At 36.4% G+C, this 12,174-nt stretch overlaps 1 protein-coding gene across 1 annotated transcript; it reads right to left on the bottom strand.

Moving 5' to 3' along the window:
• Nucleotides 1–10,291, bottom strand: LOC115413791 (peptidase M20 domain-containing protein 2-like). Its single transcript, XM_030126884.1, has 7 exons — nucleotides 9,778–10,291; nucleotides 4,659–4,807; nucleotides 4,386–4,528; nucleotides 2,263–2,417; nucleotides 1,743–1,869; nucleotides 994–1,101; nucleotides 1–810 (listed from the first exon to the last, which is right to left on the bottom strand). The coding sequence occupies exons 1-7, from the start codon at nucleotides 10,183–10,185 to the stop codon at nucleotides 671–673; spliced, it is 1,230 nt and encodes a 409-aa protein (XP_029982744.1). The 5' UTR covers nucleotides 10,186–10,291; the 3' UTR covers nucleotides 1–670.
• Between the last annotated feature and the right edge of the window lie 1,883 nt (nucleotides 10,292–12,174).

Here is a 12,174-nt window from a genome sequence, read left to right as displayed (position 1 = left end):
GTACTTAAATTATTTTTTTTTTACTTATTTTATTGAGTTTTTTTTTTTTTTTCAGTCACAGGTTACATGTATATAACATGCCTTTGTGTGTGAAAAGATATGAAGCCAGTAACCTAAGTGACAGCAATGTATAAAAACAAAATAAAACAACCTCTACAAAGAACAAAACAGACAACAAGCGAACAGTGCCTTGACATTAAAGAATACAATTATACAATCCTACGTAGGTCAATCAGTATAAACATGGTCCATCTCATTGTTTAAGGTGCCTCATTATGCACATGATCTCAGGCTCCTATATGTTCAAGAGTAAATTTAGTTCATTCCAGTCCCTAAAATGGTTTTAACATCACTGATAGTTAATATTGTCAGTTTTTTGTAAGATTTTGAGTAATTTTTGCATTTCACAAATTCGAATTGAACCCTATGGCAGACCGATTTTGGCCCATGGGCCGTATGTTTGACACTTATGCTCTAGTGGGTTAATTGGTTAATCTAAATCGCCCATAAGTGTAAATGTGAGAGTGATTAGTTGTTTGTCTCTTTTGAAAATGAGAATCAGTTCTCAACTAACTTACCTGGTTAAATAAATAAACTATTAGAATTAGAACCTAGCAGCTAAGTCTATCAGTTCCCATAATAATCACAGTACTGGATCTCTGCCTTCTAGTCATTTCTCCTGTTTCACTTTGGCCTGACTGAAGTCCTCTCTGACTCGCCTCAGCAGATCAGGGCAACACACTACATCCACAGCTGTCATGGCAAGGGCTTTGGCTGTCCTCAGGGTGTACAACTGGGCCTTTTCAGCTCCTGGCACAGAAAAGAAAGCGCAGCAGAGCAGGGAAAATAAACCATAAACCAAACTATCAACTGGAAAAAAAGAAAAAACATGTGACCTGGAAAGAGATGACAGGGAGGAAAACCGGATCTCAGGGCAGCTCGGTTTCATTACGAGACACAACATGGCTTCCCAGTAGAGGCGTAATGCCGTACCTGCTGCTTCGGTGTATTCCTCTGTGTGGTTAGGTGCTTCAGTGCCGATGTAGAAGAAAGGATGGATACCAGGGACTACAAATGATACGTTGCCAAAGTCTGTGGAACCTGCCAGATAATTAGAAATTCACTGTGATAACCATTCTTTGTTGATTCTGTGGGCAACATGAAAGCAAATAACGAGATCAAAGATAGGCTGTAACGCTTTCATTTTTTTAAATACCTTCTTCTTCTGTTTAGACAAGAGACAGTGGAGAGCGAAAGAAAGTGCAAAAATAATTTCATAAAAAGTTAAAAAGCCTAGTTTCTGGGAAATGTTTTTTTCTAAAGAGAAAGATAACCTTTTGAAGCAACGTTTTTCAGAGAGAAGTCATTACATTTTAAGAAAACATAGCTAACTTCCAACTAGAGTTAATGAGTAGCAAACTCGAAACCATGGATTGCGTAATATCTCAGCAAAGAAGCAAGATTGTTTTTATTATTTTAAGTGAGAATACTTGCAAAACTTTTTAATTTAAGAATATTAAGGCTATCTTAAATAACTTTCTCTTTGTTTGATCATTTAAGCATTTTTTTCCCCCATTATAGCGTTTCACGGCCTCTATATTTATTCTCATTTTAACAAGTGTAGCCAAGCAGAACTCAATTATTTGGCTTATCTTTTTTACTGATTTTGGGCAATACACAAAAGGGATGAATTCTCAACTCTGTATTAACAACATTTTTTCTTTGTTTTAACTTTTACTTACCAGAGAACTTGGATGGCTGCTTTGGAAACTGAATCCCCAAAGCTTTTCCATTATTTTCATACAGCTTTGCCAGTGTGTCATTAGGCAGGATGTTATAGTAGGCAGGGTTCGGGTAGGTTATCTCCACCTAAAAACATCATCAACCTGTTAGATTTTACACACGGAAGAACAGCAAACTGAAAAAATGCTTTAATCTTTAACCAATATGTGAAACGATGCATGCTCTGTGGTGTTAAACCTGCTTAAATTAAGTGCAAACATAGGAGAACAGCTGCCCTAAGATACACTGAATTACATAACATCAACAGGCCTCTGAGCGTAATTACAGGAATATGTTGAAAAGGACAATGTTACGTAACAGCACAGTCAGTTCAGACACTGCTTTTCTCTATATGAACATCCAAACATTGTCTGTACATCTGTGCATCTTCAGGGTAAATCCACATGGAGGGATATAATAGGATCTACTATGTTTTGAGTGGGAAGCCCAATGGTAAATAAAACTTTTGTGTAATCTTACTTGGCAACCAGTTGCAGTAGCGGCTGCCCTGAAACAAGCCTCAGCTTTGGCCTTCAGGTCACTGAGGTCCTTAACCAACGGCGTGCGCAGATAAAACTCTAACTCGGTGTAGGCGGGGATTATGTAGGGCCTCAGCCCTCCGTGTTTGATGACGCCTGTGGTGAAGAAAATGATCATACTGAAAGACGAGCTAATGCTAAACGGTTGCAGAGCAAATGTGGATTTAGAGGCTAAAACTGTGTGATTAGAGCCTGTTTATTTTCATTTTTAACACAGACACTTTCATGTTGTGATGTACTTCTAATTACACATTAGGGTGCATCTTTCAAATTGGTGCAAACTGCTTTTCCACAGCGGAAAAAAACAAAAACAAATTAAAGACGTTAATAAGTAGACAAACCTCAGATGTTTACAAAAATCTACTTCTCCTGTGTTTTGGAACCCAAAATAATTTGTGAGATGGCATGAAGCCATAAAACCATTATTTAGAGCAGTCTGTCTCAAAGGGGTACTGGAAGAAGCTCAGGGGGAACTTAATGTTGTTTTGGAAAAATACATTAAATAAGTCATCATGTACTAATACAAAATAAATTAATTAAATGAATTAATTGCAAATTTCCAAATATTTTTCATGCTCTGACAGTGAATAATAATTTTTTACCACAACTAACCGTCTACTTTCTTCACATCTCACTTAGAAAGAAAAATCTCACAGTAAACTTTAAGGAAATATTGATATTTATAAACTATATGGACAAAAATATTGGGACACATCATGGCTACAGCTGTAAGATGTCCTGTTCATGCTGATTTGTGATATAAACATTGTTTTGTATCCCAGACACCTGTTATTAAAGAAAAACCTGAATTCAACGTGCCCCAGCACTTTTGTCCATATAGTGTATGTGCTTTTTACACATACAGTACATCTTTAGCAGCATTATAACTAACATTACTCGGGTCTACTTAATGTTCTTTTGAGATGTTATATATTAGGACAGTGGTTCCTAACCTTTTTTTTCTTTTCTTACTTGTGTCCAAGACAAGCCAGCCCCCCTCAACCAAAACTATCTAGTCCTTCAATAAAACCAAAGTCAACTCTCGATTTTTCTTTTTTTAATACTGATGAGTAATCTGTATTTTTACATTTCTCAGACATGGTGTTCTATACATATGATTATACACTGACAAAAAAAAAAACTCAGATGAATGATCTATCTGACCTGACGAGACTGTCGTTCTGGCTGTGGGGGTCACAAAGTTTCAGAGGTCAAGAGGCTACTAAATAGTTTGACATTTTAAATGCAGACAAAATATGTTTTCAGTGGATTCATTAAGTATTTGTTCTGTAACATGAACAAATATAATTTTCACAACTTGTCACCTCAAAGCAGACAAAGCCTCACGCCCTGCCCTGGGATCTCTGGCACCCCGTGGTGGGAGTCATGCATGCCAGGTTAAGAATCACTGTACTACGACATAGTGATTGTTACCCCACCCCACCAAAGGGGAGGCAAGGGGTATTGTTTTTTTTGTGGTTCGGTTTGTTTGTTTGATCGTTTGTTAACACTCTAGCAGCAAAACTATTGGTTGAATTCATACCAAATTGGGTTTATAGATTCCCAGTGACCCACAACAGATGTGATTAGATTTTGGGCAAAGCAGGTCAAAGTTCAAATTTCTGATGAATTTTTTAAATTGTTTTTTTCCCTCATTTACTTATAATAGGCGAAATTTCAAATGTCTGTAGCAGCAAAACTGTTTCTTGAGTTCATACCAAATTGGGTTTATAGATTGCCAGTGACCCAAAATAGATGACATTACATTTTGGGAAAAGTTGGTTATAGTTACAATTTTTTTTATAAATTTTTTTTTAATCTTTTTTTTTTTTTCCTATTTACTTGTAATGGGCGAAATTTCACATGCCTATAAAAACATATATTTTTTTTCAATTTACTTAAAACTTGGTACGTATATAGAGGCAGCTGATATGCTAACAACAGCACATGCATGATGACATCAGCTGGATCCATGCCAAAATAAGCTACAATACGTGCGAGGGGCGGTGTTTGTTGTGCCCGCCCCCACTTGTTTTAAAGCCGTAGTCTCTGCCAGTTCCTCACCATGAACTCTCCACTCTGGCTTCAGCTGTTGCCTCAGTACAGACAGGTTGTTATAGGCCAACACAGCAGCGTCCAGGGCATTGACGCCTTCCCAGGGGGCCGCAGAAGCATGAGACGCCTTACCGTGGTACTTCACTATTGGCCTGTAAAACACTGACTATGAAGTTTTTGGAAAAATTGATTCAATCCATACAAACGCTAAAATATAAGTGAAAAAGGGACAAAAATGAGACACAGAGCTTGAATCCATATGAGCTGTGGACAGACACATACCCATCGAGTGCTACACAGGGTAGAAAGGACGCATCCTGCTGAGCTGGATGAGCCATGAAGACCACATCGATGTCTGCGAAGGCTCCGGCGTTCAGCAGGTCGATCTTTCCTCCAATATCCTCCTCTGCAGGAGTCCCCAGAACAGTTATCTGTGATAGAACAGTTTAACCAATCCAAAGAAGTAAAGTTTGTCAGTCTTCTCAGATTCTCCTTCCATCATTTTTAGTCATTTAATGGGTTTGATTTTAGTTTATCCTTCAATGTATCCATGGGTGTAGATTTAAATTGAACTTTGGGAACACATTAACCCTTTAACCCCTGAGACATTATTCCAGGTAAACGTGCTGCTGTAAATTAACGTCTGTTTCAGTGTCATAAAAGCTGCTGTGAGTATGTGTTTGTGTTCCTTTTCTTCAGTGGTTTTGTTTTACTTTGTGTTTTAGGGTCAAAACAGGGTGAAGTAATAGAAAAAGACAAAGAGAGGAATTTAAATTTGACAGGTTTTTAATAATAATGCACTCAGAAAGTACATTAATAAGAGATTTAGGATGTTGAACATGAACTGTGAACTGGAACACACTGACAACAAGTATTTGAATTGTGGCCCAGTAGTTTTTGTTTTGGGGTTGTTTTTTTCCTAAATCAGTCCAGCTACTTTTTGGCACCTGGTTGAACTCCAAAAACCAGTTACAAGGTCAAAACTCAGTAAAAAAAACAGAAAAAAAATTAAAGAAAACAAAAGAAAATCCCCACAACACTGCAAACAACAGTAAAAACAAAAAAACACAAGGAAAATTATGTTAAAAAAAAAAAAAAAAGCCCAAACCATCTATTTTTACAGTGAGTCGGTCTCACTGTTCTGTGTTTTACCCCCTCCATTCCACAGGTGGTACTGAGCATGCTCAGATGTCCATGGAAAGAACAAGGTCTATTCTATCAGCACATTTTAAAATGTCTCCTATTGGGCAAACAGTTTTTGGAATCTTCAAAAATAAATTATATATTCAGAACGCTCACCACACACACGTCAGGGGTTAAAGGGTTAAATTACAGTCAAATGTCAATGTTAATTTTTTTTTTTTTCGATGCACTGATTTTTACCTTTTATGTATCTGCCTATTGTAAAAATGTCAATATTACTGTAAAGCAAACTACAAAAATCACTTTAACTGTGACAATGTCGCTTATTCATGCCAATGCCATTTAATTGTACTTCACTGTGACCCTTCTTATTTAATAACTACTTTGTATTTCATTGATATTTCTGTTAAAGTCCAAAACCTTCTGTTTAAGCTGACTGAAAAGCAGAATAATTCTTTAACACTTCTAGACGAGATCTGATCAAAACATGGGTCAAATCAGTTAGAGAATGAGAGCTATGAAAAACACTTTGTACAAATGTTTCAATGTCATATTTTAAAAATGAAAAAGCACTAAAAAAGATAAAGACTCCGAGACCTTGAATTTCATTTTGGAAGTGTTTCTGTGTTTTTTTGAGAGGGATAAGTGTCCAGCATCCTCACCAAAATCTACACCTAAGGAAAATAGCACACAACACTTAAATACAGGTTATATACATGAATCAGCCATAACATTATGACCGCTGACAGGAAAAGTGGTGATAATATTGATTATTTCATTACAGTGGGACCTTTCACTGGGTTGGATATATCAGACAGCAAGTGAGCATTTAGTCTTTGAAGCGGATGTGTTTGGAAGGAACAAAATACGCAATGTAAGGAACTGAGTGACTTTGACCAGGTCCATATTGTAACGGGGAAGACTGGGTCAGAACATCTCCACAACTGCTGCAGGTCTAGTTGTTTTTTCCTGGTCTGTAGTGGTTAGTACCAACTGCTCATTTTAATCTTACACTGCATTATTTAATTATCAGGTTTTGCTGTTGTTATTTTAATATAGAACTAATTTTATAGGAATTTTTACGATGTACATTGCTGGTCCTGAGTACTGATTTTGTTTCATATAAATACATATAATGACAAATAAATTGAACCTTGAAAATGTACTAAGGAAGGACATCCCAATATCAGGACAACTGATCATCTGTGGAACATACTAGATAAACAAGTCCAATCCCTCCCATTTTACGACTTCCAGGACCTCAGGGATCTGGACGTATCTGGACGTCTTGGTCCAGATACCACAGTACACCTTCAGAGGTCTGGTGGAGTCTAGGCCTTGGGTCGGAGCAGTTTTAGTGGAAAAAATGGAACTTCCACAATATTAGACAGGTGGTAATAATTTTCTGATCTCATAGATACTCGATTGGCTCAGATCCGGTTGTTGTTGTTTAGACCAGTTCTGGAAAGTCCAACAAGATCTGGAGATGTTCTGACCCAGCGATTTGTGTCACAATGCTCCACTGGCAGGCCCCACTGGAATGACATAATCCAAATTAACATCACTTCGCCTGTCAGAGGTCATAATGTTATGACTGACTGGTATAAATGATTTAAGACACCTATAAGCCTACACATTTCTACAAAAACTTCAAATTGGTTGAACCAGTGTTTACACTTAAGAGTAAAATTCCAATTTTGTGTTTGTAAATTAAAGTAAATGATTAGTTAATAGTCTAACCCTGTGGTTCCCAACCTTTTTTGGTTCATGACCCCATTTTAACATCACAAATTTCTGGCAACCCCAAACATTTAAAACGGAAACTTTTTTTTTTTTTTTTGCTAAAATTAATTTGTTTTTGATCATGTAATAGTTTGCCTGGCAGAAAAGCCAGGTGTAGATTACTGCACAAAGTGAGAATTTTATTTTCCTTGGTCAGGATATGTACTGTCAGCCCAGCTTGGATTTACAAGACTGACAATTAATACTGAACAAACAAGAACTCAAACTATGAATTATGAAAGAGCTGCAGCATCTGAAACTGACCACAATGAACATTTGACAGATAAACAGTACCACAGTGCTTCAGTTTCAGCTTCACAGTTTGTCATGTCTGTTATGTGTTGGGATTGTCTCTCTGAACTCAACATATATTTTTTATTAGTAAGATTTTTATTTTTGTTTTTCTCAACTACTAGAAATTTCAGGCAACCCCATGTGGGGTCCTGAACCCAAGGTTAAAAAACACTGGTCTAATATGATAAATAGAGGATATAAATGTTAGAATATTAAGCCTGAATTGATGTGTGAGGAGTTTTTACACTTATAGTTCTTATAATACAGGTGGAGAGTATAAGATAAACACACAAAAAAAGTAATAATAATATAATATTTACATAATTGATAGAATTTCAGTTTGACATAGGATGTATGTTATGTTGGATTTCTTTTTTTAAACACACACACACACACATACATATATATATATGTCACAGTAGAGATTGAAATCCAGTAGGATTCCTAATCCTACTAGGACAGATAGTAATTGGAGTTTGTCCTAGGACAAACTAAAATTACTATCTGCCCTGGCAGGATTCCTAATCATATATATATCAGGACTTGAACTGACTAGGGCACAGGTGTCAAATATGCGGCCCGGAGGCCAAAACTGGCCCACCGAAGGGTCCGATCTGGCCCCTGGGATGAATGTCTGAAATGCAAAAATTATACTGAAGATATTAACAGTCAATGATGTTAAAGTCATTTTAAGTCAGTTCAATCTAAAGTGGGTCAGACCAGTAAAATATTATTATAAGAACCTATAAATAATGAAAAACACTAATTTTCCTCTTTTGTGGAAAAAAAAGTCAAAATACACAAAAATGTTTACATTTAGACTAGGCCTTCTACAAAAAATGTGAATAACCAGAGCAAATATGACCAACCTGAAATGTCTTTAGAGAAGGATGTGGAATTTTAATGATATTCTGTCCGTTATTAAATGTTTTGTGTATTTGTAGATCCACTGTGATCTGTAAGTTGTAATACACGACTTGTAAATGATAAACTACGGCATGATATTGATAACATTGCACTTACAGGGTGGGGAAGCAAAATTTACAATGAACATTTAGTTGTTTTTTCTCAGCAGGCACTACGTCAATTGTTTTGAAACCAAACATATATTGATGTCATAATCATACCTAACACTATTATCCATACCTTTTCAGAAACTTTTGCCCATATGAGTAATCAGGAAAGCAAATGTCAAAGAGTGTGTGATTTGCTGAATGCACTCGCCACACCAAAGGAGATTTTGCGATAAATCTGTCATTTCTGCGGTTCAGAACAGCATCGACAGTGAAGATCTTTTCATCTGAAAAGATCGTTACAATGGAGGACTTTTTCTTGAACCATGTAATAATTTTCTTGCACCTTTCCAATCTCTTTTCCTTCATAGCTGTTGTCAACAAGTGTTTTGGTGTTCTTGTGTAAGATTTTAACTTCAAATCATATTTTACTGCATTTCTAACGGTCTTGTTGTCTACCTCAAGCTCAATTGCCATTTTTCTCATGGATTTGGTTGGATCCTTTAGGATTTTGGATTTGAGAGCTTTAATAAAAGCTTTGGTACCTTTTTTGTTGCTTCCTTCACTTCCAGACTTTCTGGTAATAGTTTTGCTCATAGTCATTCTCTTCTTTCCATTATAAACAGTCTTTATGGACACTCCAACTATTTTTGAAATCTCCTTTGGTGTGACGAGTGCATTCAGCAAATCACACACTCTTTGACATTCGCTTTCCTGATTACTCATATGGGCAAAAGTTTCTGAAAATGTATGGATAATAGTGTTAGGTATGATTATGACATCAATATATGTTTGGTTTCAAAACAACTGACGTAGTGCCTGCTGAGAAAAAACAACTAAATGTTCATTGTAAATTTTGCTTCCCCACCCTGTATGTTTCTTTAAAATCTTGAGGTTGTTCATATTTGTTCATATCATGTTCAAGTGCAGTTCACTGACATTTTCATTACAGAGTTTGACTTTTTTTTTTTTTTTTTTTTTTACTCAAAAACAGAGAAAACATTGGGGTTGACATTATTTATTAGTTTTTTATCCTGTTACATATATTATTTTACTGGTCCGGCCCACTTTAGATCATATTAAGCTGAATGTGGCCCCTGAACTAGCATGAGTTTGACACCCCAGTAGTAGGGGGTGTGTGGGTCACTTCCTCTCCTTGTCTGCTTTACCTTTACTCGTACAGGCAGGTCAGTGTGCTTCTCTACAGCCCCCTTCAGGCCCACAGCCGCCGCAGCCCCCACCTCTGCTATCAGGTTGTGTCCACACGCGTGTCCTATCCCCGGCAGTGCGTCGTACTCACACAGGAACCCCACGTTCACCACCGGAACCTCGTCTCCGTCTCCCACACCCTTACCCGGACCCCAGGTAGCTCTGAAGGCGGTGGGGAGCTTATAGGACCCCTCCACCGTCCACGCAGCGTCCGTGGAGAAGAAGCGGACCAGCGTGTCGTGTGCGTGGGTCTCTTCACCGGAGAGTTCAGGACAGCTCCAGATGTCCAAGCTCAGACTGTACAGCTGGTCTTTATGACTGTCTATGCATGTTTGGACAGAGTCTTTTATATGTTCCGCTTCCTCCATTTGGACTTTTTCTTCTTCTTCGCTTTTTTTTTTTCTTCTTCATGTGTTTGAAAACTTACAGAGATCATCTATTGAGACAGTCTGTATGATGTCCCACTCTCTCCGGATATTTTGGACCTCGGCCTGAAACAAACCGGAAGTGGATGGAGTTATTACTGAAGGGAGCCGTTCACTGAGAAGAGCCGTTCAAAAGACTGGCTCTTTTGTGTTTTTTGCATTATTTTGAAACACCAGTGTTTTAATGACTAAATAGGCTACATGTGATGATTGACATTACATTTTAATGGTGTTTAAGTGGCGCGGCAGTAAATATTATCTTACCTTAAAAAAGAATAGTTAGTTCAAATGTGTGGGCTAAATACATGACATGAGAGGTGACATTAGGCAAATGCTGGAATTTGACAAAAAACATCACGGTATATTATGTGGACTAGTCTGTAGCCTAAAAATGAAGAAGAAAATAAAGCATTTTGTTTTGAAGTAACATTTTATTCTTCTCAAAACAAGAACAATAAATGTGTGTAAACATATGGAAAAAAAATGCACAAAACACAACAGTGATTAATCATTGCAATTACAGTACTGAAATACCTAAAAAAAAAAAAAAAACTGTAGTGTAAATAAAATACTTCAAATAACATTGCAAAATACCTGATATCTCTAATGCAAATATCAAAATGATACCACATCAGGAGTTCTCTCACTTCTACTCTGTATATAAAAATAAGGGATTGTAGAAAAAGAAATAATATAAATAATGTTTTACATATTTTGAACATTATAAAAAGCTGTATGTATGACATACATACATATATATATCACTGCACAGTCCCCTGTGACGCTAAATTGACAGGCAACTGGACACTCCCTCCTTGAAAAAAAAAAAAAAAAATGAACGGCTCTTTACAAAGACTCGATTCCCATCGTTCATTTCAAAGAGCCGTTCAAAAGATTCGATTCGTTCGTGAACATCACATCACTAGTTATTACTAAAGGGAGGCAAAGGGTATTGTTTTTGGTTTGTTTGTTTGTTTGTTTGTTTGTTAACGCTCCAGCAGCAATACTATTGGTTGAATTCATATCAAATTGGGCTTATAGATTGCCAATGACTCAGAATAGATCTGATTACATTTTACATTTACATTTATGCATTTGACAGATGCTTTTTTCCAAAGTGACTTACAGGGGAAAAACCAAAAATGAAAGAAAAATATAAGAATAGATAAAAAACACAAAACAGCTGTACAATTAAAATAGTGTCATACAGCAAAATAAAAATGTGATGTTTTATCTAATTTCTTCATTTTTTGCATTGATTTGACAGCCTCATGTTACGTTATCCCTGCCCTCTTTCCTCCCATTCACTTAATTTATTTGAAGTGTTGTGTTTTTTGCATTTGTTGTACACATCTCTCTTATTGTGTTGCTTCTGTTTTAGTGTTTTTAGTTACTTCTTGTATCCTGCTGTTGTGCCCTCTGTTAAAGCACTTTATAAACTTTGTTTTTAAATGTGCTGTACAAATAAAGCTATTATTATAAAAAAAAAAAAATAGACTAAAATACAAGAATAGATTAAAAAGACATAAAAGCAGCTGTACAATTAAAAACAGTGAAATAAAAATACCAAGTCAAAACAACAGAGTAAACATAATAATACATAATAATATTCGGGGAAAAGTAGGTTAAAGTTCCAATTTTTTATGAATTTTTTTAATTTTCTTTTTTAGCTCGAAGTTTGGACATATTTACCTCTGCCGAGGAGGTAATGTTTTCATCGGGGTTTGTCTGTTTGTTTGTCTGTTAGCAAGATAACTCAAAAAGTTATGGAAGTATTTTGATGAAATTTTCAGGAAATGTTGATACTGGCACAAGGAACAAATGATTGAATTTTGGTGGTGATGGGGGGGGGGGGGTGATCTGCCTTGGCAGAGGTCTGCGCTTTCCAAGTGCTTTTATAGGATTTTTTTGGTTTGGTTTGGTTGTTTATTT

Source organism: Sphaeramia orbicularis, chromosome 22 (assembly GCF_902148855.1).
Source record: "Sphaeramia orbicularis chromosome 22, fSphaOr1.1, whole genome shotgun sequence".
NCBI lineage: Eukaryota > Metazoa > Chordata > Actinopteri > Kurtiformes > Apogonidae > Sphaeramia > Sphaeramia orbicularis.
Note: the sequence above shows the minus strand (reverse complement) of the source record. Positions and strands in the feature narration are given on the sequence as shown.

Coding starts and splice junctions, on each gene's coding strand:
- LOC115413791 (XM_030126884.1), bottom strand. CDS start 10,185: ATGGAGGAAGCGGAACATATAAAAGACTCTGTCCAAACATGCATAGAC. Junction 4,529..4,658: donor CCCTGTGTAGCACTCGATGG/GTATGTGTCTGT, acceptor AGTGTTTTACAG/GCCAATAGTGAAGTACCACG. Junction 1,102..1,742: donor GCAGCCATCCAAGTTCTCTG/GTAAGTAAAAGT, acceptor ATTATCTGGCAG/GTTCCACAGACTTTGGCAAC.